This window comes from Micromys minutus (genome assembly GCF_963924665.1).
Source record: "Micromys minutus genome assembly, chromosome: 17".
In the NCBI taxonomy this organism is placed as follows: Eukaryota; Metazoa; Chordata; class Mammalia; order Rodentia; family Muridae; genus Micromys; species Micromys minutus.
Genome location: NC_137952.1, coordinates 26,349,316 through 26,375,986, shown reverse-complemented (window position 1 = coordinate 26,375,986; position 26,671 = coordinate 26,349,316). Strand labels below are relative to the sequence as shown.

General features: G+C 50.7%; 1 protein-coding gene across 2 annotated transcripts; it reads left to right on the top strand.

Moving 5' to 3' along the window:
* Window positions 1-5,007: 5,007 nt before the first annotated feature.
* BMF (Bcl2 modifying factor) lies at window positions 5,008-25,397 on the top strand (the record flags this gene model as incomplete). Of its 2 annotated transcripts, XM_080931665.1 has the most annotated exons (5): window positions 5,008-5,130; window positions 5,502-5,631; window positions 7,635-7,931; window positions 9,367-9,530; window positions 21,519-25,397. In XM_080931665.1, the coding sequence occupies 5 exons, from the start codon at window positions 5,008-5,010 to the stop codon at window positions 21,618-21,620; spliced, it is 816 nt and encodes a 271-aa protein (XP_080787791.1). In that variant the 3' UTR covers window positions 21,621-25,397. The 2 variants fall into 2 exon arrangements, with proteins under 2 accessions (XP_080787791.1, XP_080787792.1); XM_080931666.1 differs by lacking the exons at window positions 5,008-5,130; window positions 5,502-5,631 and adding an exon at window positions 7,291-7,335.
* Window positions 25,398-26,671: the final 1,274 nt, after the last annotated feature.

The window sequence follows — 26,671 nt, the reverse complement described above, 5'->3', positions numbered from 1 at the left end:
CATGTCGCACAGAATTTATGCACAGTAGCCTGAGCCCACAGGGTCAGGGCAGGGTTAGGAAACAGGGTGGTAGACAGAGGGTGGAAGTAGGAACTGAAAATATGCCCCAGAGCAGAGCCGGAGCTGGGGCTGCTTCCTGTGCATGATGCAACAGCTTCTGCCACAGGTGGTGTTGGGCAGACAGTGGGAGTGTCTGCTACTGACAGGCTGGGATTGACCTCATTAGGCTGCTTCAGGCGGGGGCGTGCCTATTCTGGGGACTGTGGGGTGGTATATCATGGGCAGAGGCAGGGCTTGCCTGCCTTTTAGCCAGTAGATAGGGCTGACAATTTAACTTACAGTTCCATTCACCTGCTGATGGAGAAATAATCTTAGTTTCCTTAAATGTAAAGTAGCTCAGTCTTAGATTGTCAAAGATGGCCAGGGACCCTTTGTGTAACAACGGTCTGTCTGCCTCCTGGAGGTGCTGCTGGGGGCCAGCAGAAGGACCAGGGAAGGACTGAAATGAGAGGCTATTGTCAGCCTTTGTCTTGGGTTGCTTGGGTTTTGGTTCTCAAGACAGAGTTTCTCAGTGTAGCCCTGGATGTCCTGGAACTTGCTCTGTAGACCAGGCTAGCCCTGAACTCGCTGCCTGAATGCTGGGTTCAGGCAGTGCCTGAAAGCCAATTCCCAGTTCAGCCTGTTTTTTTTTTTTTTTTTTTGGTGGGTTTGTTTGTTTGTTTGCTCGGTTTGGTTTTGGTTTTTTGAGACAGGGTTTCTCTGTGTAACAACCCTGGCTGTCCTGGAGCTGTCTTTTAGACCAGACCAGGCTGGCTCTCAAACTCAGAGAGCTCTGCGTGCTTCTGCCTCCTGAGTGCTGGCTTTAAAGGCATGAGAGACCAGGGCTGGCTCGAAGCCTTTGGTTTTAACCCCTGCTGTAGCAGACTTCCCTTAAAGGTCCATGTGAGAAGGACTTAAGCACGAGTGTTGGAAAGTTATCTTTTGGTGCTGCTGCTGAGAATGAATGCCGGATGTGATGTTTGGTGCGGGGCTTCTTCAACTCTCCCTAATGGCGAATGGGGGGATGGGGGAAGTGGGACAGCAGATCTTTCTAGATACCCCCATACAAGCAAAGCCATTGGGGAGGAAGTTCAGCCTCCCTGAGAAGCTTTTTTTTCTATTTCTTGTCTAATTTTTTGCTATACTCTGACCTGTTCCAGTGCCCCTTTGATCCTGGGTGTAGCGTGTAAAAGGTCATAAAGTGTGTGTGCTCAGAGATACACAGAGATTATACCTATACCTCTAGACCCTGGCATGGAGCTTAACACACATCACCATTACTGATACACTTCTGTCCTAAAGAGGCCGTCCTCTTTTGGTAAAGCAGAAGTATACTTCGATTGGATCTTCCCCGTCGTTGGAAAGGTGAGGCCAGCTTCTTTCCCTTGGTTTAGGCCTCAGGGGGGGAGAGGAACCCAGAGCAAAGCTCTGGTACCTACCTTGGGATTTTATTTATTTATTTATTTTTTAGTAAACCATCTGCACCAACAATGATGTTACAACGTCCCAAATATAGACCAAGGTCAATGGATATTAGCTTTGCCTCCTAGAGGGATTCTCTCTACAGATGAGAACCCAAGGAAGACCAAGCATCCCAAGGGCAAACACAATTTAGACAAGACACTTATTGAGATGCCCCCAGGCTGCTTTCTTCCACCTTTGTAACACTTGTTTCTGTTCCTTTTATAATGGGAAACTGTGCACTCCCATACCCCCTTCACAATAAGTACTGACTGAGTAGTCTTGGAAACAAGACTGAGCCTATGCTGGGCATCTCCGAGCACCCTGAAATCCACACCCTTCTTTTATGTGGAGTTTCTGAATCCGGGGATGCTGTCTCTTCAGCATATGCTTCTTCTACTGAATCCCCAAGAACATTATTAGTGAGTAGTAAGTTCACTAACCTGCTCATCAAGTTTCTCCATGGACATAACTAGCAGAAGCCAATATGTTCTGGAATATTTTTTGAAATCACAGCAGTCTTCCTGCCATACTTCTCCAGCGCTGCGATTACAGGTATTGCTTCCACACTGGTCTAGTTTATTATTGTTGTTGTGGTGGTGGTTATTATTATTTTGTGGGGAGACAGACCGCTGCATAGAGAATTCACCCAGGCTTGACTAAGAATGGTCCCTGTAGGCTCATATATTTGAATGCTTAGTAACCAGGGAGAACTGTTTGAAATTATTAGAAGGATCAGGAAGTGTGGCCTTGTTGGAGGAAGTGTGTCACTGGGTGTAGGCTTTGAGGTTTCAAAAGTCCATGCCAGACCCGGTCTTACTCTGCCTGTGGATCAGGATGTAGCTCTTACTTACATTTTTAGCACCATGCTACTATCCTGTCCACCATGATGATAGTGGGCTAATCATCTGAAACTATAGGCAAGACCCCCCCCAATTAAATGCATTTAAAATGATCAGGGTTTCTCTTCCCAGTAATAGAGTAGCGACCAAGACAGACCCCAAGAGATGCACTTAAGCCAGCTTGAGGCACGGCCTGTGTGGAATGCCGATGGTGAGAAGGGGAGGGAAGGACAGAAGCTCAGTGCATGAGAAACAGTGGGGGTTCCTCGTGCTTTGCTGAGGATGACCTGAGCAGGCTCTTCATCTCCCCACCCGTGGCATGGGTCCAAGGTCACCCTGACACTCTGACACTTTCATCTGGCCAAGGCTCCTGGTAAGATAACACACCTCCTTTTGACTCCAGCATCCTTGTTGGACAGGTATCAACTCCTGGTAGGATTAGGCTACTAGCCAATCCTACTTGACCCTTCCCTCTGTCTTTCCCCTGGTTTCTGTCCTCTGAGGCTAGTGTTTCCTTACAAGAGCAACCACAGAACCCGGCCCTCTGCGCGCCTGCTTCACTCTTCTTTCCGATGGGTTTTGGGAGAACAAAGGAAATAACAGACAGTGAAGGCCCAGGAGCCTGGCGTGGGGGTGCGTGGCTGCAATCCCAGCTTTTGGGAGCTGGAAGCAGAAAGATCAGAAGGTCATCTTTGGCTACATACAGAGTTTGAGGTCAGCCTGGTACACGCAAGACATTACCTCAAAAAAAAAAAAAAAAAAAAAAAAGAAAAGAAAAAGAAAAAAGAAAAAAGGGAGAGGCTCCGCAGTTACCAGCACCTGTTGCTCTTGCAGAGGATTAGGGTTTGGTTCCCAGCACCCACATGGTGTTTCTTGACCATCTTTAACTCCAGTTTCAGGGGATTCCACCCCCTCTTATAATCCCCTTGGGCATCAGGCACACACCTGGTACACAAACATACATGAAGGCAAACCACCCACATAAATAAAGTAAAAATAAATATGTCTAAAAACAATTTAAAAAGAAAAACAGAAAGAAACCAAAGTAAATAAAAAAAAATTTTTTAAAGCAAAAATGGCCAAAGGCAATTAAGTGTGGGAGCCCCAGCTCCACCCAGCTTGTATCTTAGAGCAGATTGTGGGTAGAGACTACTGGGCCCAGCTTCTCTGCTTTGTTCACGCCTCTATTGCAATTCACTCAGGCCGTGGTAGGGTTCGATACCTTTCACTGATTTCTCCCCCCCCCCAGCTTTCCCCAAAATTCATCTTCTGTAAAGCCTTTGCTACCAGCCCTCTATAAAATACAAATTCCTTGGGGCCAAAGAGATGGCTCAGGGGTTAAAAGCACTGGTTGCCCTTCCAGAGGTCCCAGGTTCAATCCCAAGAGCCCGCATGGCAGCTCAAAGCTGTCTGTAACTCCAGTTCCAGAGGACCCGATGTCATGAGACATGCATCCAAGCAAAACACTAATGAGCACACAATAAAAATAAATAGATCATTTTTTTGAAGTACAGATTCCCTGGCCTGGTATTCTAGGGGACACCTCTGCAATCTGACCTGAATCTACTTACCCATACCTTCACATCCTAAATCACAGTGAGGATGCCAGATAGCTTCACGGGGGGGGGGGGGGGGGGGGGCTGACCTTGCTTCCCAGCTAAATACTTTATTCTAGCTCCCTGCTTTCTCTGGGTCAGGACTGTTTCATTTGGTTTTTATTTAGTGAACCATCCCCCATTCTTCAAGGCCCGATTCAAAAGTCTTTGCCTATCATTCTTAAAATAGCATCATTCACGTTGGTTTCCATCATCCACAAGAGAAGTATAAGTTCATTGAGGTCAGGCACCAGAAATCTGGCACTTAGATCAGTACCTGGCACACAGTAGGTGTTGAAAAAAAAAAAGTGTGCTATTGCCATCCCTAGATTGGCTATAGTATACGGGATGCGTTTTTGTTTTCCTAGCAACCCAAGAACAGCCCTTCTGATGCTGTCATAAATAGGGCTGCCCAAGCTGCCCCTTTGGTTTTTCCCTCTGCTAGAGTCTTTTTTTTTTTTTTTAAAACAGTGATCTTGCACAGAGGACACGGCGGCCTTTCTTTGCACTTGATGGATTCGAATGTCATTTGGTTCTAGATGCAAACACACGTGTTCTCTTCCTTCCAGCTTTCCTCAGACACGCCCAACAGGCAAAAGGGCGGTTTTTGTTTTGTTTTTCTTTTTGTTTGTTTGTTTTGTTTTGCTTTGTTTTTCTCATTAAGGACCAGCAGCTCGTTTTTTCTGCTATACATTATAAATCGCGGCTGAAAGCTCCTGGTCTCCTCCTGAGCCGGCTTTCTGGAAGTCCCGCAATAATTCAGCCCATTTCCAAGTAGACAAAAGTCACTTAGGAGTCTTGTGCCCCCCACCTAGTGGAGAACCTAGGGACTCTCTGTCTTTTCTGGGGCTTGCATTAGGAACCGAATCCTCACCCTCTACAGAGCTCCAATTGCGCTTCTGGCGGAGGTCAGAAATGCGCCCGGCCCCTTATAATGTTTCCAAGGGAAGGTTCGTACATTGGTGACTGTCCCTGGCAGCTGCCCAGCTTGAGACTTGGAGCTCCACTTGCCATTGGTCAGGGGTTGGAGTGACGCAAAGAGGGGCGGGGCCTCATCAGCTGTTTGCGGGATGCCCGGAGCGGGCGTATTTTGGAAACAATACCGCGCGGTGTGCCTTGGCCTCCTCCCGCGCCAGCTCACGCCCGCAGCAGTCGCTGCCCGAGCCCGCGCCACCGTCTCCCACCACAGCCCGGTGAGCGCCCGGGCGGCCGGGGGCCAAGCGGAGTTGGATCGTACCTCCTCCGGGAAGTGGGGAGCGGAGTCGCGCAGCGCGTGGGGGCCCGGGAAAGGGTTTGGACTGCGGGCATCTGGGGTGACCACGGGGGAATTGGGTTGCAGGGATGTGGGAACGAGGTGCAGAGCACAAATTTGTGGTTGCTGCTCCAAGAGGGGCTTTCAGGAAGCATTTGGAATTCGGAGTTGAAAGTAGGTGAGCAAATGATCCTGGGGTCCACTGCCAAGCTCCCGGGACGCTCTGGCCTCCGGGTGTAACTGTGGGGTGGGGCCGTAAGTTGTGGTGCGTTTTGCCTCCCTGCGGAGTCTGAAGGCTCCTCTTCTTAACAGCTGGAGTTTGCCTCCTCCTTCCCAATCGAGTGTGGGCGCCAAGCCCCCCGAGTGTTCGTCACCCTGGACCCTGGCGCAGAGCCCTGGCATCACGACTCGGAGGCTGAGACGTTGTCCTGGAGTCACCCAGGTGTGTGTGTGTGTGTGTGTGTGTTCCTGCGCGCGCGCGCGTGTGTGCAAGTGCGTGCGCGTGTGTTCTGAGATCTTAGCCACTATCGAATTCAAGGTATCTGGCTAGTGCTGATTCCTAAGAAGAGGAGGAATTTATATTGAGCATCCTAGTTTGGAGCGCCGAGGTTCTGGGATGGCTCCAGCGGACTTTAAGCCCTTTGCTAGGAATAAAGCATTCCCTGGCCGTGCTCTCAGGAAGTGCCCTCTTCCTATCATTCTGGACATTACCACTTTAGCTCAGGGAAGCTGAGGCTCTTCCCTCTTCCTCAATTTACTTTTGACTTTGCCCAGAGCCCCTCCGAGGGTCATCAAGTGGAGAGCCACCTGCAGTTTTTGTGCAGAGTGGGAGTTGAGGGGGGGTCTCTGCGTTTTCAGAACCACACCCTCTGGCTGCACCTCCCCCACTGTCCAGTCTAGGCAAGGGTTGAACTTTGGGGCTTTGCTGGGAGGGGGAGGGGAGTGATAGGCTTCAAAAGAAACACCAAGACAATGACTCCTGCTTGTGATTGGCTCTGGAGAGTCCCTACTTTGGCTGGGATAGCCACACGGCAAAGAAGAGGTTGGAGGTCAGAAGAAGCTCTGCTAGGTGACATCTCTTGGTCCTTTCATCTGGGAACTTTATTTTCTGCTGATGATAAGCTGGAGATACACCTTACCTATTGGAACAATAGCAGGCTAGCATCATCCTCCAGGGAAGAGGGCACAAGACCACAGATAACTCAAGGGATGGGATGGGGTAAGGCTTGGGGGTTGAAGCAAGAACCTTCCAGAGCTTGCATTTGGGATAGGACGATTTCTGAACTGAACTGAGATTTTTTTAAAGACTTAACCCCCCACCCCAAACCACTTGGCTTGTTTTTCAAAGGCAAGGAAGTGGGGCCTCAGAGTTCCCTGGAATCCTCAGCAGAGTCTGATGAAGACAAAATTTGTCTTTGGATTGCCTTAACCATCCAGGTGCTTGTCAATGCTTCTGGTTGCCCCAGGGGCTTTAACGGAGTCAGCTTGGAAGTTCAAGCTGCTGGGTGATCCCAAGTGCAGAATTTCATGAGCTGTCAGGTGGAGAGAGAGAGAGAGAGAGGAACTTAACAAGAAGAAACAGCCCCGCTGTGTAGGCAAGGAGAGAGAGCACAGCAGGAGGGCTGAATTTCACTTCCTTCTGTGAGGCACATTGCACCTATCTTAGGTTCAGCTCTGGCAGGAATGGGAGACTGAGTGGATGAGAATCTGAAGAAGCTGGACCCTTTGCTAGAGGCTGATTCAACCCTCAAGATTAACCCGTGGTGGGCAGACAGCTTTGCTCCTCTGGACAGGAGCTAAGCCAGCCTCCCAGCTGGAGTGACTAAGTTAAGTCCCCGGTTCCAGGACACACTCACCACACCACAGAGCCTGTTTGTTGTGTTGTGCAAGGAGGGGGTGGAGATGTGCAGTAGGGTGGGGCTTAGCACGTTAGGAGGGAACCTGGCTGCTCTACAATTTCTGGCTCTTGTTTTTGCTGCTAAGCCTGGAGTTCAGTCTTAGATGAGAGCCGGGAGGTTCCTCCTTAGAAAGTGTGTGTGTGTGTGTGTGTGTGTGTGTGTGTGTGTATACGTGTACAGTCAGTAACTGTCCCCTTCTGTACTTCCACAGTCACTTACAGAGTCCAGGCTTGCTTCCATTTTCCCAGGTACCCAGTGGTAACACCTGATCCTACCTCTGCTATTGCTCACAATCCTCAGTGTCAAACTTTGTGACCAGCCTAAGTCAGAGGAGGTGGTGGTGGTGGGGGAGAAGGGTGGCTCTAGTGGGTACAGATAAGAGGTATGGAGGGGCCACAGTTTGGGGGTAAACGTCACCCTTGGCAGTGTATCATCAGACGTTGGCTTGGTTCCCTCACATAAAAAGATAGAGCAAGGAAGGAGGGGAGGTGAATCCTAGGTCTGGCTTCAGTAGGACTGCAGCCCAGATGCTTCTATTCTTTGACAGGAGAGATGGAGCCACCTCAGTGTGTGGAGGAGCTAGAAGATGATGTGTTCCAGTCAGAGGATGGGGAGCCAGGAACGCAGCCTGGGGGCTTGCTCTCTGCCGACCTGTTTGCCCAGAGTCAGCTGGGTTGTCCCCTCAGCCGGCTTCAGCTCTTCCCTCTCACCCACTGCTGTGGTCCTGGGCTCCGGCCCATAAGCCAGGAAGACAAGGCCACTCAGACCCTCAGCCCAGCTTCCCCAAGCCAGGGCGTCATGCTGCCTTGTGGGGTGACAGAGGAACCCCAGAGACTCTTTTACGGTGAGTGCTCTTAACTTTAGAGATTGGGGGAAAGAGGGGACTTTCCCTTCCTAAACCTGCTCTTTACTGTTTCCTTCCTCAAATGGAACAGCCGGGGCTATCTCTTCCTGAGCTGTCCACCTTCCTCACCTGAGCTCGCCCCCCAAATAGAGCAAATTGCATTGTTCTTTCTGCTCTTCTTGGAGGGGTTTCTCGGTCCATGCAATCTCTTTTTACAGCCTATATCCTCTCAGTGCCTTCTGTGAGGCTGAAGGGAATGTTAAACTGTGTGTCACTGTTACCACTCCAGAAAAGGCTCAGCCAGTTCTTATACGAAAGATTCCCGAAGACAGACAGTGGCTTCGAGTTGCCATTTAGGACTTTCTGTGCTTGGAAGGGAAACTGGAGAAAGAGGTTGGGCCTATCTGGGCTCAGTGCCAGGAGAGGGGCTGTTTCCAAGGCTAAATCAGACAAGACCCCTTCATTTGCGGGCTTAAATGGTTTGTTTTATGAGAAATATGCCCTCCTCTGGCAAAAGGGCAGGATTAGACACTCGGTCTGTTTTCTTCTTTTAGCACACTGGCCTGTGGAGGGAGGGTAAAGGCTCAGAGGTCATCCTGCTGTGTCTGCGGGAGCAGACTGAGGAGCCGTTGCACTTAATCTCAGAGGGAACTGCCCATGGGGCAGCTCTGGAAAAGCAGTTCTGGCGGGAGTCTGAGAAGCTGGATGAGGCCTGCTTCGGGCTGGAAGAGGGAGGAGGCAGGAGGTGGCGGGCGCCCCCAGCGGCCGTTCTGGTGCCAGCATTCGGTGATCCACCTTGGCTGCTCCGAGGGCCTCAGGAGTTTTTTCTCTCCCGCTTTGCTGCTGCTGCCCTGATCTTTGATGAGCCCAACTTTCCCTAACCGTACTAGAAACATGAAGACACTTCTGGGTTGTTGTTTGTTTTGCTTTTCCTCTGTCTGCTTTGCACAACCCAGGAACTCTGGAGAGTTATCCCAGAGAAGAGCTTCAACCTACAGATACATGAGGTGAGGTCAGTTGTTGCATCAAAAAATGCCAGAAGATTGGCATGTTCATCATACGTGTTAGCACCCCACACTATGCCACGGTACCAGGAATGGAGTGCTGAGGAGAAGGCAGGATCTATATTATTTTCTGGTTTTCCAGCATAACTGTGTGTGCATGTGTGTGCGCGTCTAGGTGTGTGGACACACACGTGTTCAAGTGTGCTAAGTATTCAGCTACTTCTAAGCTACACCCTCAGCCCTTGTACCAGCTTTTATACTCTTGGGCAGCTGTCCAAGTTTGGCAGGATGCCCTGGTAAAGGCAGGCTGCTTCCTCTTCCTTCTCTCCTAAGATTTACCGGTAACTCCAGGTCTTGGCCAGAAAAGGCTGACATGGGGAAGATTAGCTAAGGGGAGTAAATGCTGAGCTGTGGATCCTCTGTTTTCGCAGGCAACGCTGGCTACAGGCTTCCTCTCCCTGCCAGTTTCCCTGCAAGCTCACCCCTTGGGGAGCAGCCCCCTGAAGGACAGTTCCTTCAGCACCGAGCAGAGGTACAGATCGCCAGAAAGCTTCAGTGCATTGCAGACCAGTTCCATCGTCTTCATATGCAACAAGTAGGCATGAGGGCTGGGAGGGGGGTTGAGGCTGGGAAGCCAGGGCCAGGGGTTACTTGACCTCTGGGTATGTTTCCAGCGTTTTGGTCTTGGCTATTGTCGATTACGATGGTCTGGGTAGGCACGGTTAGATGAACACGCCTGTCCTTCAGAGCTCCAGCTGCCTACTCAGCTTCACAGGAGGTGGGAGATGCTGCCCTCTCTCCCTGCCAATGGGATGGCTTCCTGCAGTCTGGTTTGACAAACTCTCCAGACCCAAGTGCCGGGCTTGCCTCTTGCAGAAGGCTGCAGTGAAACTGAGCAGTTGGGGGTGTGCCTGGCCGAGGAACAGTGGGAAACCAGTAATCAGTCCTGAGATGGGGCCTGAGTGGGGGAAAGTGGTAGAACCGGTTGAAACCTGACACTTTCCAGCTGGGGAGCCAGTCCTCACTGTCTGTCTGGGAACCCAGGCACAGGACTCTGGAGATTGTACCTCAGAGTCTCCCCAGACCCGCGGCCGGCGGGGCGCTGTGCCTGGTGCTTGCTTGGCCGGCAGCCTGGCACCAGCCCCGCCAGGGCGGAGCATCGCGTGTCAGCCGAGCATGTGGCAGAGTCCGTCAACAAAGGCGGCGGCTGGCAGGCTCGTGCTGGAGCCCGTTGTGCCATGGATGGGAGGTTGTCCTGCTTGACAGCCCAGCCACCGTCTGCGCTGGGCCCCCAGGTGCTTAACCCTTCCCAGGCAGACTGGCTTTCTGAATGGCTGCCAAGGCAGGGGCGGGGCCTGAGGCTGGATCCTTGCTGGTACAGATGCTACCTGGCAGACCCACAAGACGGGAATGAACAGAATCTCTCTACCTGTGGGACTGTGTTCCTATCCTTGAAGAGTGTGTGTGTGTGTGTGTGTGTGTGTCTGTGTGTCTGTGTGTCTGTGTGTCTGTGTCTGTGTCTGTGTTAAGATCACAGGAACAAATAACTCTCAGGGGCTAGGCATAACCACAGATTATATAGGCAATTTCAGATAACTAGAATAGTTATTGGTAATAGTAACTTTGACTAGAGAGACACTCCATTGTGGGAAGGAGAGGGTGGAACTGATCCTGAGTTTTCTGAAAACAGGCCACAGGGTGTTATTGGTTTACTAATGTTTTGTGTCAGGGAATCTGAGAGGGATTTGGGGCCACAGATATTTCTGATGGGTTTTCCCAGCCCTTAAGTGATTTGGAAAGAGGGTGGCTCTGTGCTTGCTTATAAGGCTTCCTGGCTAATTGCTGTGGCCCAGCCACGGTCCCCATTCCTTCTATGATTATACTGTACAGTCTTGCATGGCTCAGCCCAACTCACGGTGTCTGGTCCATACATAGGAAGACACTGGGTGGGAAGACACAGTGGGCATAGTCTCTAGCCTCTTTGAAATCACGTCTGGAAGGCATTCTTTCTTCATTCACAATAGTATGGCCTCTTTCAGCAGCTGTTTCCCAGGATAATCCCCTGTTCATTAGTAACCTCTGACATGCTGGCAACCAGGCTAGAGGTCTCCTCACAGCCGGACCTAGGTTCAGAAGACCCTGTCCTGAGGTCTCCCTACTCTTCACTGGCTAATGGACTGATTGTCCAAGTTAAGGCTGCTTCTTGGAGGGCACGGGTCAGTTCTAGACTGATGCTATCGTCTTATCCAGAGCGCCCCCAAGAGGTGGGAAGGAGAATTGCATGCGAGTATAAGTGGCTGCCCTTTGTCCTTTGTAATGGAGTTCAGTTGTTATTGTCCCCTTTTCCTGCACATGTAGGATATTACAGTGATGAGGGATGGCATGCTGGCAGATTGGGTGTATCAGTGGTGGCCCCAGGGCAGCAGGTGTCAAACTGTCCTGGATGTTAGTTTATGTTGGCCATATTCCTTGTACCTACCTGTAGGCTATTTCCTGAGGTGTGTGACTAAGTGGAAGGCCAACCGGCTCCCCGGTTGCTGGTTCAGAGAAGCTCCCCTTGAGTCACAGACAAGGATTTATAGGCAGAAATCAGTCAGACACCGGCTGCTCCTCGGGTTCTAATGCAGGTGGTGATATGAGTAGAGGTTAAAAAGTTTCCTCCCTCCCTCCCACCCCCTCTTCCCTCCCTCCCTCCCCCTCTTCCCTCCCTCCCTACCCCTCTTCCCTCCCTCCCCCTCTCCCCTCCTTCCCTCCCTCCTTTCCTCCCTCCCTCCCCCTCTCCCCTCCTTCCCTCCTTCCCCTTCTCCCTTCCTTCCCTCCCTTCCCTTCTCCCTTCCTTCCCTCCCTCCCCTTCTCCCTTCCTTCCCTCCCTCCCCTTCTCCCTTCCTTCCCTCCCTCCCCTTCTCCCCTCCTTCCCTCCCTCCCCTTCTCCCCTCCTTCCCTCCCTCCCCTTCTCCCCTCCTTCCCTCCCTCCCCTTCTCCCCTCCTTCCCTCCCTCCCCTTCTCCCCTCCTTCCCTCCTTCCCCTTCTCCCCTCCTTTCCTCCCTCCCCTTCTCCCCTCCTTCCCTCCCTCCTTCCCTCCTTTCCCCTCTCCCCTCCTTCCCTCCCTCCTTCCCTCCTTCCCCCTCCTTCCCTCCCTCCCCCTCTCCCCTCCTTCCCTCCCTCCTTCTCTTCCTCCCCCTCTCCCCTCCTTCTCTCTCTCCTTCCCTCCCTCTGTCGTTTTTTTTTGGGGGGGGGTTGAGTATGTACCACATGATCTTGTTACATAACTCAAACTGGATTTAGCCTCCCTGAGTTCTGGGATTTCAGGCAGGTACCACTGTGTCCAGCTTAAGGGAAAGCCTTTCCTTTCTATCTTTCTTTCTTACTTTCTTTTTTCTTTCTTTCTTTAAGATTTATTTATTTATTATAAATAAGTATACTGTAGCTGTCTTCAGACACACCAGAAGAGGGCATTAGATCCCATTACGGATGGTTGTGAGCCACCATGTGGTTGCTGGGAATTGAACTCAGGACCTCTGGAAGTCAGTGCTCTTAACTGCTGAGCCATCTCTCCAGCCCCTGGGGAAAGCCTTTTCAAGCTTGCATGTGTGTCCACCTGTCTGCAGGGTCATGGGGAGGCTCTGTTCTTCCTCTTGGTGGGCAGGCTGCAGGATGTTTGCTACCTCAATGACAGTGACTTTCTGGTGGCAGTGATGGGTTCTGGGAGGTTGGCTCCAGCAGTTTCTCTGCAGAGGAGGGAGGATCAGATTCAGTTCCTGACAGACTCACAGCTGCCCTGGTCAGGATGTCTGAGCCTCTGTTTCTCTCTGAGTGGCTCCTCCAGCCACTGCAGGCCTAGGAAAAGTCAGTAACTGTTTTTTTCCCTATGGAAAAGTCTGCTGTGGCCAAGTCTGAAGGGATATTTCTAGGTGGTGTTGAGAAGCTCAAAAAAAAAAAAAAAAAAAAAAAAAAGTAGCTACTGTAGGCCATTGAGTAAATGAACCAGAGGTCTAAAGTTCTTTATGTGCACTTTTTAATTTTAACTTGGAATGGAGACCAGGAATGTCTCCATTCATAAAAGTCAGATTTAGAAATTCTCTAAACAGTAATTAGACATTTTGTAAATGAAATCTAAGGACACATTCAGTCCTTTGTGTGAAACCATCTTCAGGTGTAATATTAAAGGCAGGATGACGGATCTGGGAAGAATGTCTTCCCTGACGCTTACACAGCTGTGTCTGTGAGCAAATCATTTTACTGATCCGGCCTCAGGTTCCCATGCTAACCTGGCAGGCTTGCCGTGAAAGGCCTTTGGGAATCGTAATACAAAGCACTTTTGGCCTGGGCTCGTAGCTCAGGCAGGCATTAGATGCTTGCCTAGCATTCTAGAGACCCTGGCTTTGATGCCCAGAACTGCAAGAAACAAAACCAAGAAACTGTGGTAGCTTGGAGAGTTGAACACATGCTACTAGCAAGGCTGGATGGACTAAGGCAGGAAAAGTACAAGTTCAAGGACCACCTGGGCAACTTGTTAAGTTCTGTCTCCAAAAGTAAACAAAGATATATGGATCAGTGGTGGAAAGTTTGCCTAGTGTGTACACACATACACAATGAATTTGGGGATTTTGCTTGGACCAGACTTGGTAATTCCTGGGGAGCTCTTTTGGCAGCTGTATCCAGGATGGTGTTTGCACGGTTCATCACCTAGCAGCTTTTCTACCCAGCATACTAGATCTTTTATTCTGGGAGTTCCTGACTGCTTCCTGATCTTTAGGGCACTCTCCGTGTTGGCGAGTAGCTTTCTGGAGCAGAGACCATGGCTGATGAGGCCACACAGGCTCTAGTGACATCAGCCTGGTGCAGGGGCCCCAGAGGTCTGTGCTAGAGTGAGAGGTGTCCCTGAGAAGCCATCTTCTGTTCCAGGAGTAGGAGGTGTATGCAGGACATTGCTGGGGGAAGAGAGGGGCTGGGGGAGGGGGGTCACTGAAGGCTCAGTGTTCGTGAGTCTGTGCTGGAGCTTAGGGGCCCTGTGTTTGCTCTGTGGCTGGCTCTGTTTATATCCCTTGCTATATTTGGCTTCTGAGTCATCAGTGTGGCAGACTGGAGGCCGAGTTCCCCACACACGCTGCACCTGACTGTTCTTTCTTCCAACAGAAGGCCTTCTAGTTCCGGGCAGTTCACCCCTCTCTGCCCACCGAGACTGGCCGCGGGGATGGGAGTTAGCTTTGGTGTCTACTCAGGGTTGGGGGAGGTGGTGGGAAGACAGGATGGGAGGAAGTACAAAGAAGAATAAGGAAAAGTGCCTGGTTTGTCTTCTGATCCAGGCCTGGCAAGCCAGGAGGGCACATTCCAGGACCAAAGCAAGAACAGTCTGCTTGTGTGAGGAGGGGAGGGTTCCAACCTTTATCTTTGCCCAGTCTGTCTTGTCCTGTCCAGCACACTGACCCCATGGAGAAAAGAAGCCAGCTGCCAAGGCCCCAAGTTGAGAGTGAGCCTGGGGCTTCATTCTCCATAGTAGTTGTAGTGTGTTGGCAACAGCACTGCCTCTCCTGCTCTCCTCACTCTCTCCCTCCTCATTAACTGACACACTTCCCTCCAGAGCTCTTCAGAACTTGCCCAGTGGTCTCCCAAAGCTGGTCTGAGACGAGGAAACTGAAACACCCTGAGGGAGTTGGGTAAGGGAGGGTCAGGAGTTTCTACTTCCTGCCTATGGAGGCAGGGACATCCGTTGGGTCCCACAGCAGCGCTGTCTCCTGCCTGGCCACTTGACCTCCAGTGGCCAAATCCAGTGACTTCCAGTTGTGTCAGAGGAAGCCCTGTCACCTCCAGCCAAGAAGTGGCTGTTCTAGGCTGTCCTTTCTTCCTTGGAGAAGTGATGGGCTTTGTTTTGGCAGCTCTCAGATCCTTTGAGCACCGCTGCCTGTGCTGAGAAAGCCCTTGGCGAGGAGTCTTTCTTTCCTTTCTCACTTTGCTCTGTTGCCAATCTTGGAGCGTCTGGGCAGTGGCTCACTGGGTCCCTGGATGACCCTCTGGGTGTCAGACCCCAAGTTAGTTTGAAAGCCTTGAAACCTGAGCTCAGCTGCCTCTGGCTACTGGGACCAGTCTCAAAACAGGAAGGCTGGGCTGTCCCAAGGACTGCTGTCTGCGCGGGAGGTGGTGCTTGCTGGGGCAGGGGCAGGCTTGTGAGAATGTGTTCATGCTGCTTAGGGCTGCCACCAGGCCCAGGGACAAATGTACAGCTTTGCACATAATGAGCAGAGCGGCCTTGAACGTCCAGACCCATTGTTCCTGTTCTATAGAAAACAGGCTCCCAGAAGCAAAGCAACATGCCTACGTTACTCTGGAAGTAGCTGAACTCAGGGCTGTGACGACTGATTCTAAAACAATATTTTTACCTCCCCATTCCTGTTTCTTGGCAAACACATGCTCAAAGGCAAGGATACGATGGAGCTGTCACTTAACACCCTAACCGATCTGATTCATATAATACTTAATGCTGTTCTCTCAATTTCTTCTTCGTTAGTCTATAAAATCACTGAGAACAAGGTTATACCCAAACCGCCTTTGTGTCCTCTTATAACTCTTAGCTCCCTGGGCTCCATAGAACTTCAGTGGCTTCAACAAAAACATCTCCCCAACTTCTAGAGGGTGGAATTTTCCTAAGGTTGCTTTAATCACTGTCCCTGCTCTCAGCCACAGGCTTTTTCCCCCAGCCTTGGCCTGGGTAGTTTTACAGTGTGATGGGAGAATGAGAGAGGTCAGTGTGCAGAGCCCTTTGTGGTATAGACCATGCAATTCTGCATTTTGAAGTAAATGAGGGTGGTTTCAAACCATGCTCTAAGGTCCTAATTTCAGACCAGTCTTTAGTTCCTTTTGATCTCTGTTAGCTTTTTCTCTGAAAGGTTTCTTCTCTCTCTCTCTCTCTCTCTCTCTCTCTCTCTCTCTCTCTCTCTCTCTCTCTCTCTCTCTCTGGGCCATATCACCCTTTCTGAATAGTTAACGATCTGGAAACAATGTCTTTAAGCTATTGGGGGAGCAATTCTCCTGGCGGGGATAATAGTATTTGCATAATGTGATTAAACAGTGCAATTTTTTTTTTCAAGACAGGGTTTCCCTGTACAGCCCTGGTTGTCCTGGAACTTGCTCTGTAGACTAGGCTGGCCCTGTACTCAGTGATCTGCCTGCCTCTGCCTCTTGAGTGCTGGGACTAAAGGTGCTAGCCACCATGCCTGGCTGACACCACACTATATTAAGGAAAGAAATGCTTTATAGGGTTGGAGAGACCGCTCAGAGCATGCCCAAGGCAAGTTTGACCCCCCAGCACTGTAAATAAATAAACACGGTTCTTGTATCAACCTGTATAGGTGCTCGCCTGAGTAATGTCTAAGCAGCACTTGGCTGCAGATGCTTACTACCCTCAGAGGCCAGAAGAGGGCAGCAACTCCCCCGAAGCTGGTAATGAGCCATCTTATAGGTGCTGGGAATTGAACCTAGGTCCTCTGTAAGATCAGCAAGTGCTATTAACCTCTCCGGGCTTCCCTTCCTTCCTCCCTTTCTCCTTCCCCCTCTTACTTCATTTTTTAAGAAGACTACCTTGGGATTCAGAAGTCAGGGATTGAGTAACTCATCAAACTTGTTTAGGATGATTTTTTTTTTTCTTTTGAGACCCTGCTTCCCCATCTGTAGAATGGGGTTGGTAATACCTGCCTGTCCTATGACAAAAACACAGAGTCCGGCGTGGTACAAATTGCTGTTTGGTAAATTTGCTTTTCAAGTGTTAGATCTTTTGAAACCTCTTCTTTCTGATTCTTTGGGTGACTTAGCCGAAGGGGTTTCTGGAACGCTGGTGACACATGAATCTCCCAGAGGACAGGAATTGAATCTGAACAGGGAGAGGCAAAGGGAGATTCTTATCCGGGGAGAACCAGGGGCCATGCTTTGTGCTTAATGCATGGGCCCTGAGGGACCAAACAGATTTGATTTGTGTAACCTAGCTGTGTCAGATACTGCCAGCTAGATTGAGCTCCTTTTCTCTCCTTCCCTCTCCCAGGACAAGAGGCTGAATCTGTCACTTAAAGGCTATCTCTTCACCTGGGCAGACTTCAGGTATTCCTGGTCTTAGACACCTGGGTTATCTCGCAGGACTTACGTCTATAGTCAGACTATGTGCATTGGTTGAGAAGCCACAGTATGTCTTCCAGCCTCCCTACTGCACAGGATAAGTGGCCAAAGGTTCAGTTGTAGTGTTTAGTTCACAGTGGGCATTTAAACACTTGCCCTTCCCCTGTCACAACAGGAAGAGAGTTTGACCCGGACGGTTCTGGGGTTACTCATGCTCTCTTTTCTAAACATTTGTTTTTTGTTTTTTTTTTTGTTTGTTTGTTTGTTTTGTTTTTTTTTTTTGTTTTTTTGTTTTTTGTTTTTTTGAGACAGGGTCTCACTACGTAGCCCTGAGTGGCCTGGAACTTGTCATGTGAACCAAGCTGACAAAGATCTGCCTGCCTCTGCCTCCTGAGTGCTGGGATTAAAGGCATGTTGCTGTCATGCGCTATGGGTTCTAGGAATTGAACTCGGATCATAAGGCCTGGTGGCAAGCACCTTTATCCTCTGAGTCATGGAGTCAGTCCCCTTGAGCAGTGTCTGTTCTTTCCCTCCATTCTTGGGTCTAAAGCTCTGTGAATCGGGGTGGGGATAGGGGTGCTTTGGGGTAAGTGCTTCATCCCTTATTCCCAGTCTCTCATTTCTGGGTCCCTATGCTGCGGTTTCTGGGAACTTCCAGCTGGAGGCATCTATGCCCATCAGGGAGAGCTGGGCCCTGTTCCAGGGGTTTGCCTTCAGTGACCGCAGATTGTATGCTAGGTGCCTGAGACCCAGAGCCCGGCAGTCTTTCCTGGTCCCCCTTCCTTCTCTCCTTTGGAGGGACAAGTGCTGTCTGCTGTTCCGCTGTCTTTGTGTCCTTCATCCTGTTTGGGGGAGGCAGATTTCCGTCCTTGGCAGTCTCTCCCTCGCCTCCTTTCGAGTCCCATTTCTTCCCCTTCTCATCAGTCTCTTTTGTTTGACTTGTAGAAATATTTTGTTTATTGTCCTTCCTTGCGATCTTGACTCTTGGTGTGTGGGAGCTTGCTTTCTATTTTAGGGGGTGCAGGGTAGACCTAAGCACAATATTTCAGGCTAGGCTTATAATGCCCTGGGAGAATGCTCAGGGTCCGGGGATAGAGCCCAGGCCTGCCTAAGCACCGCTGCGACAGTCGACAGGACTCAGCCTTTGGCACTGTGTTGTACTCCTGAAGGCAGTTGTGGTCACAAACTCTTTGGTGTGGAAAGTACCTCCATGGTTTCCAAAAGCCTGCCTGTGGCCTGGCTGTTGCACAGACACCTGGGCAGCCAGCTTTGGCTCAGCCACCAGGGCAAGACACTGGTTTAACGGAAAGAGGTCAAAAGGCTCCAAAGAAGTGCCAGGTTTTGAAGTGTTTTTTTCTTCTAGGCTGTAGGATCATGGACTGGCTTTTATATTCTCCTCTGTAATTTCTTACATTTTATGATATTTCTACAATGAATAATGTGTTGCTTTTATTATTTAAATATCGAATGTATTTTTTTTTAACCCTTCTGATCTTTCTTTCTGACTTCCTTTTGTTTTTGCCGTAGCTCCGGGGATTGAACTCAGGGCCTCTATGTGTGCTAGGCAAATGCTCTTCCTTTGAGCTACAACCCAGCCCCCCTCTGATTTAAAAGAAAGTATTTATTTTTTCATTAATTATATGCTTGTGTTTGTGTCTGTGTGGGGTTATGTGCACGTGAGCACAGGTATCCGTGGAGACCGGAGCATCAGGTCCCCTGGAGCTGGAATTACAGGTGGTTGTGAGCCACTGTTGTGGGTGCTGGGAACCAAATGGGTTTTCTTTGAGAGCAGTACGCACTCCTAATCACTGAGCTATCTAGCCTGCGCGCTTCTTCTGATTTTTAAACTGTTCCTCATGGAGCTTGTTTAGTATATACTCTCCGGGACCCCTTCTCTGGATATTCTGACCCTGTTGGCATGGGTGGAGCCCGAACACTGTCTTGCGACATAGTTGGGTTTAGTTTAGAAGTCATATATCTGTTATAACACCAGCGTTTGCCTTACAAACTGTGGGGGAGCCAGCCTAAAGCCAGGCTCTCTGGTTCCTGATCCGAAGCTCTAAGTCCCTCCTTTAGTGCTTTCTTTCTAGCCCACCACAGAGGCCTGGTGCTGTGTAGTATCAGACTGGCCTGTGTGCCTCACTGTGTGCTCCACGTTTGCCCTGCCCCTGGCAAGCCTTCGGCCACTCAGCAGCTCAAAGGCTTTTCTGCTGCTAAATTCTGTCGAAAGATGGGATCAGATTGCTGCCTTGCCTTACTTCCGGAGGACCTTGGGGGCCCAGGTAGCTCCCCTCGCAGTAGCAAATGACCTCCGTTGGTAGAATTTGGGAGATCCAAGGCACATGGAGATGGAATTGGTGCATCCTTCCTTGGCCACTAAGCTGATTTGGAGAACCTTCTTGGGCACAAAGAGTGATGACCGGTGGTAGTTCATGTCCAGTGACCACAGGCAGGGACACTGCTCTGTGTTCTAGCCAGTCCCGGCTACTTACTAGCCATCTGATGGCTGGATTAGATCTTCAGTATCTCATCTGAGGTGGTCGTGATAATATGGACCCATCTCGTAGGGTCGGGGGAGGTAGGTGATGGACTTTTCCATAAATAGGAGAATGCCTTTTGATCTCGGACTGTACCGCAGAATTCCGGGGATCTTGTTGAAAATGCACGCTCCGGCTCAACGGGCCAGCAGTTCCAGTCGTCCTGGGGAACCGCAGGTCAAGAAGCAGGAATGGAGAGTGCTCAGTATGGGAACCACTACAGTCTGTTTCTATTCCTGTTGCCAGTCACTGTCCCCCCCACCCCCCAAACAGGTACCTGAGGGGATAAGATTCCCAATGCCAGCAGACTGGCCTCCCCTGGGACCTGTCTCTTCCTGGGGTCTCCCGTTCCACTCATGACCTTTGCACCTGTTGTAGACAGCAGGTGTGGAGGGACGGTTCTCCCAGCTGTCAAGCTTTGCAGCTGAAGTTCAGGCTGCTCTACTGGAATCTACTGGAAACAACTCTTGTTAAGTCGGTGTTCCCCCCCCCCCTTTTTTTGGGCTCATCTTTGTTTACAAAACATGAGGAAGTCATCAGTCTCCTCAACCCTTCTGCCAGGCTTCTTGGCACATTCCCTTCCCTTACACCTCACTTCGCCTACACACCTAGCCACCACAGTCCCCTCTGCCATTGCCCTGGCTGTGGGGTAGTCCGTGTCAACCTCAGTTAGACACTATATTTCTTTTTGTGGCTGAGGACAAGAGGGGAGGGGACCCACAGTGGGCTTGGTTCCCTGGGGAAACCCAGGGCTGGATGGAACTTCAAAGCTGCAGGAGTTTAGGAAACCTGGGAGTATGACCTGCTTGTCTTACTCTTCTCCCGTGTGGGGAGGCGTTGCTTGGCAGGAGCTGATTAAACAGGGGTTGTGGTTAAAGACTGCCTGAGGGATGGCCCCCCCTGCCTCCTGGACACTTCACATAAACTTGCTTGCTGACTGAACCACTGAAGGAATCCCAATCCAGCCTGCACCACCCTCCTCTCTGCTCACAAGGTTTTATTCCCCTGTCCACTAAGAACCCCATGGAGAGGCCCCAGCCTGTCCTCCTCCCCTGATGGACAAGGAGAGAACAAAGACTGCCTCTTCCAGGACTCTCTTGTCCCCTTCAGGCCTTTGCTGGCCTCTGGTACCTGTATAGACAGGACACCAGCCAGAAACCTTTGTGCTTCTGACCTCTGAACTTTGCCCCCCTAGCTTCCCAGCCTAATGGTAGGACCTGGGATAACCTCCAGAGCTGGTGTGCATTCTTTGTTTTTGTTTTGTTTTCAAGTGTGTTCTTGCTTAACGTTTAATTGGCTCCAGTCAGTAGGAAAGCACTCCAAGAGGGATTATTTATGGCTTACTGTCAAAAGCAGCTATAAAAAGGGCAGCCCAGAGCTGGGGATGCTGAAGTGGGGAGAGGGCGGGCTCTCACACAAGTGTGTGTGTGTGTGTGTGTGTGTGTGTGTGTGTTTGTACTGGATGAAATCAGATTTTTGCTGCCTCAGCAGTGTGGTTTAAATTGAAGATTAACCCTTTGACCTTCACAGTGTCAAATCACTTGCAGATGGAGGCTCCCCCTCCCCTTCCCTCTCTTGTTCTCTGTATTCCTTTGGAATGAGGGAGAGGGAGGGACTTCTTGTCTTTCTCGCTCAAGCAAGATTGTTGTTCATGCAGCTAAAGTTGGGGGGGGTGGCCCTCAGGAGCCAATCTGATTAAAAGCAGTACTTGGCTAAACTCTGGAAAAATCCTGCAAGCAAGGGAGAAAGTCTGACCCTCTTGTGCACAGTGCACACAGCCCAGCGTGGTGGTTTTGATGTCCAAACTGCAGTTGTCTCTGACGCTTTGTCCGTTCTCCCGTAGTGTGCTGGGTAGCTCACTGGTGCCATCCTGAGATCCGGCAGTGGGAGCCTGTGGTCTAAGCTGGTGGCTGGCACCTAACAGTCATCTCTTTCCCTTACAGCACCAGCAGAACCGAGACCGAGCATGGTGGCAGGTCTTCCTCTTCCTTCAAAACCTGGCCTTGAACAGACAAGAAAACAGGGAAGGGGTAGGTCCCTGGTGAGGCTGAGCTGCCCTTGTCGGATGGATCACCGGGAATGCAGTCTGGAAAGACATTCTGGGAGGACAGATACTGTCTTGTCAAGTTTTGTTATTCTTAATTTTCTTTCCATGTGTACATATTACATACCCCAGTGGGATCGTCTTTCCCCGTTCAGAACCTCTACTGGGGATGGGGGCCTTTGTCAAACACTGTTGAAGGGGAGGCAGCTGTGTCTGCTGGTAGAGTTCCTGAGGCTCTGAAGATGACCGGTTGGTGATGTTCTCCAGGAAGTGGACTAAGGCTTGCTACCGGAGCTGGTTGAGTCAGGGTCGGCTCCCAGTACCATCAGACGAGTCAGCCTTCCATTGTGCCTGACGGAATCATGACTAACCCACCAGGATCTTGCCTGGGAGCTTCCTGGCTAAGAACAGCTGTGCCTTGGCTAGCCAGCTTTACATCTGGGGTTCCCACTTGGCACAGCCAGTGCCCACCTCATGGGCTCAGGGATTCTTACTCAGACTCTGTCAACCTCCAGAAGACCTCAGGGAGGGTTGGACTTCACCTAGAACCCCTCAAAGGTGCCACAAAATGAATCAAACTTGATAGGCTTCAAGTCTGACTTGGTCCTACACGGAAGCCCCTTGATTGGTCCCAGGAATGCAAACTACTGCCACCTTTGCTGCCTGGGTATCAACCATGTGGGAGCCAAGTAGCCAGTCACCATGCTGTCGTACCAGCGGCCTGTGCCTTTGTCAGCTCTGTTCTCCAAAGACCCTGCCAATGGCTGGACTGGATTGGACTGCATCCAGCTCGGCAGCAGCGCTTCGAGATGGGGTGGGCTCGCTGGGGGCGTGGGAACCAAGTAGCCATCCCACTGATAAATCGGTCCCAGGAGAATCCTAGACCTCTTGGTTTCCTTGGAAACATGCACCTCCTCCCCCTGACCCCCATTCCTTTTCTGTACCTAGCGGGATACCGGAAGAGGCTAGGACAGTGGCTTTGTCAGCTCGAAAAGTGACTTTGGAAGTAGGGTGGATGTGTAGAATGTGGCACCTGCAGAGCTGACTGACACATCTCGAATCTGCCTTTAGCTTTCAGCTAGGCCAGAAGGGAGAGTTCTAGAACCCAGCAGGACCTCAGCTGCCTCCGACCTTCCTCATCTCTCCCTGCTGCAGCACCCAGGGAACGAAGAGCAGCCGATCTTACGAATTAAGTCCTAATTCTTATGTACATAAAGACATTGGTGCTAAACTGAAGATGAGCCAAGGCTCAAAGAAAAGATGGCTTCCCTGAGAAAAGAAGATCAGAGGGTTATTCGAGGAACTTGGAGGAGAAACTCAGAGTAGACTCAAATTGAACAAGCCCAGTGACTCTGATTTCTGCAGAGAGGGGGTGGTTTCAGTACCGTAGGAGGGTACCTGATCTCCTGGGTTATAGTTGGGTAGGTATCTCACTGCACAAGGTTACCTACAGAGGGGGCTCACGACGGCTGAGGTCCAGCCTGTGCTCTGCTCTCTAGGCTGCACATCCTGATGTGCAATTTGCCCAGAGTTAGGGATGTCTTTCCTAATTTGCACAAAGGTACTGTGTGTGCTGTCAGTGGTCCTGAGGAAGACCTTAAAGCGTGTGTCTAAGCCTTTGTGTATTTCTGCTCGGATGACCTGGAGATATTACCTCTTCTTGGCCACAATCATTTTCTCAGGGTGTATACCATGGTTTGTCTGCTAAGAAAGTGGGTTCCTGTTTTGCAAGGACAGGGGACCCAAGTGATGAATATGAAGGCTGGTTCCAAGGCACACAGATTATTGTGAAGCCCAGCCTTCCTGCATCCCACCCCCTCTGCAGTTTAGATGTGTGTGGGACATATGTGGTCTTCCCCTTTCCTGGATCAAGGCTATGACAAACAGGCTTCTGGAATGTGCTTGGTGGTACATGTGTGCCCCTTCCCATTCAGAACCTTGTACATCACCTTTAACGTGACTTAGTAGACTTTACATCGGTGCTAAGGCATAGCTGTCAGCTTCAGCAGCCTTACCAGGTACAGGCTGGGTACCCTGTGACCTGAGAACTGAGCCCAGAGTTTGACCTGAACATTGAGCCTGGGACCAGACAGAAGCTGGTCAGAATTCACTCTCTCCACTTTAGGCTAAGCCAGGACCAGACTCACTAACTTGGGCAAGCCAGGGTGAAACTTAAACCCTCTTTTATCTTCCTCCAACCTGAATCCAGGCTGGAGTTGAAGCTTAATGATAAAGGGCTTGCCTGTTAGTCAAGAGACCCTTGGATAGATCCCAGGACTGTAAAATATAAATAAATAAAAATATGCTCCCACCCTCCAGCCCTACCCCCACCCCCCACCCCCAAGCTCTAGGAGGCAGCTGGCAATCCAGCACAAGGAGGCAAGAGGTTCCCCCTGGCTGGTTGCTTTAATTGGCCAGTGATCTCTGCCTGGTGAATTGGCTTTATGGTCTCCCAGTCCTGCCTCAGGAAAGCCCCTCCCTTTTGCCGCTCCCCAACTCCAGGAGCCTGGCTGTCTCTAGTGAAGAGTGGAGATTCAGATTCAGAGGGAGGGAAGGTCTGACCTGTGTGGTGACCTGTAACCAGCTGAAGGCAGCGGGCTTTTGTGGTGTGCTGAGGATGGGGGTGGGAGAGGGGCTGGAAAAAACTCAGTGTAGAAATGTCCTAGAGGAACAGAAGCCCCACATTCAGGGACCAAACTGCTCTCCTAATTCACAATCCCCAGGAGGCATTTCTAAAAGCCGCTGAACAGATCTGGAGGGGAACATCCCCCCCAGTCCAATCCCCGACCTCCCCGGGGAAGCTGGGGTGGTAGACAGGAGGGGGGCGGGGTGGGCACTCTGCCTGGCCCTGTCTCTCTGTTTCAAAGTTTGGCTGTGCTGTTCAGTTGTCCCCAGTGGCCTTGTCTTGCTCAATCAGAGGTGGAAAAAGATCACCTCCCGGTGACCTCCTTTAGGCCCCAGGGGATGGGCTGTGTCCAGAGCTATGCGGCAGAGCTTGTTTTCAGGGCCCAGAGAGGCCCAGCTGGCCTGCCTTACTGCTCCAGCCACGAAACCCAAGCCCAACCCTGAGCATGGCAGGGAGTGGGTGTTGGGGACAGTCTGGCCAAGGCTCCTGTCTGCCCCTGGCTTTCCAGGAACTAAGCAGTGAAGTCACTATGACCGTCCTGGTCAGTGAGGAAAATATTCTGGCGAGAGCTTTCCTTTCTGAGACCTTGATAGGGAGTGGGGTTCGGGTGCATGGAGTAACAAAAGACATCATCTTTCACGGCTCTGCAGGATCTGGGGGAACCAGTACTGTGACCACTTCCCCCAGTGGAACAAATCTCACCTCTCTGAAGGACTTTTGGAGGTGCACTATCCTAGCTGATACCCTGGTTGGACCCAGGGGAATACAGGATGAAGCCACAGGCACATAAAGTTTCCTAGGACCCCTGTGGGCTGCAGACCTAGGGGACGGAGCCTCAAGGGAACAGCAGAACAAAGCAGGGCTCCTCCATATGTGCCCAGCTTTGGCCAAGGTGCTGAGATATGTGGCCCCTGGCTCACACTGCCCTCTCTACAGCGGTCTGATGTCCACCCCATCTCTGGGTCCACAGGAACTGACATGGGGGAGACCCAGTGAGATGTAGCATTTCCTTCACCCCCAGTTTGGTTGGCCTGGGGTCTGGGCTTTCTGCCTTAAGGAAAAGAATGGGACCATTGTTTTTTAACCTGTATATAATATTTGGCTTTTTTTTTTTTTTTTTTTTGGTTCTTTATATGTATACATGTGTAAATATCTTCCCACCCATCAAGTGGTACAGTTTTTAATAAAACCATTTAAATCAATCTGTTCTTTGTTTTTCTAAGGTGTGTTAAAAAATACAAGAGGGATCGTCAACCACTCAACAGAGTTTCTCCCCTGATACCTCGAGTTACCAGCAGAGGTGTTGGACTCTTGTCAGTCTTTCACCTCTTGGAGTTGGGAAGAACAGTCTAGCTGCATGGTGACAGGGCCACAGAAGACCAATGCCTAAGACAGAGGGGCTTTGGAGGTCAGCCTGGGTTTGGGTCCAGGCTCTGGTCTCCGCCTGCTGAGTGACCTTGGCAGTGATAGAGCCTCTGCCTGCCTGAAAGCATCAAAGGGAATGTGCACCCAGCAGTGGCAGCCTCTGTGGTGGCGATGAGCCTCCTGCCTTTCCACACATAACCCATCCCCCTGGCAAGCTGAAGTTTGGTTTCCTTTTACCAGGGTAACATGATAGCATACGCCTATGCTTGCAGCCCCTTGGGAGACTGAGACAGGAAGATCACAAATGCCTAGCCTAGGCTGGAGAGAGAGTGCAAGACCCTGTTGTAAAAGCAAAGGACTGGCGAGTGTTACTTGGAGGGAGAGCACATTCCAAGCAGGCATGAGGTTGGAATGTGCTCTACCTCAGGTTCAATCCCCAATTCACAAAGATAGGGAGGGATAGCTCTGGCTCTATATCATTTTGTAGACCAGGTTAACCCCAAACTCAGAGTCTCTGCCTGTCTTTGCCTCCTGAGTGGCTGGAATCAAAGGTGTGCGCCATCGGCCACCACCCATTGGCTCTAAGTGTGGATCTTAAGGACCCATTCCAGAGGCCAGGAGCAGGGGCACTCTCTGGGAGACAGCAACAGAAGATCCCAGAGTTTGTCTGGCCAGCCACTCGTAAATGAGTTGCTAAGCTTCAGGTTCAATGACAGACCCTGTCTCAAAAAATGAGATGAAAACTTAGGGGCTGGAGAGATGGTTCAGTTGGTAAGAGTGCTGGCTGCTCTTCCAGAGCACCTGAGTTTGGTTCCCACCACCCTCATTGGGCAACTAGCAACTACCTACGATCCAGCTTCCGAGGGATCTAATGCCTGTGGCCTCTCATGTTCAAGTGCCACATGCCCCCACATTAATAATCAAACTAAATCTTTAAAAAACATAGAGTAATAGCAGACACCCCAACTTTGACCTCCAGCCTGTACACATGCCACCCCTCATATATGCACACGACTCCCCTCATACATACACACATGTACCTGCCACATATGCAGGATTGT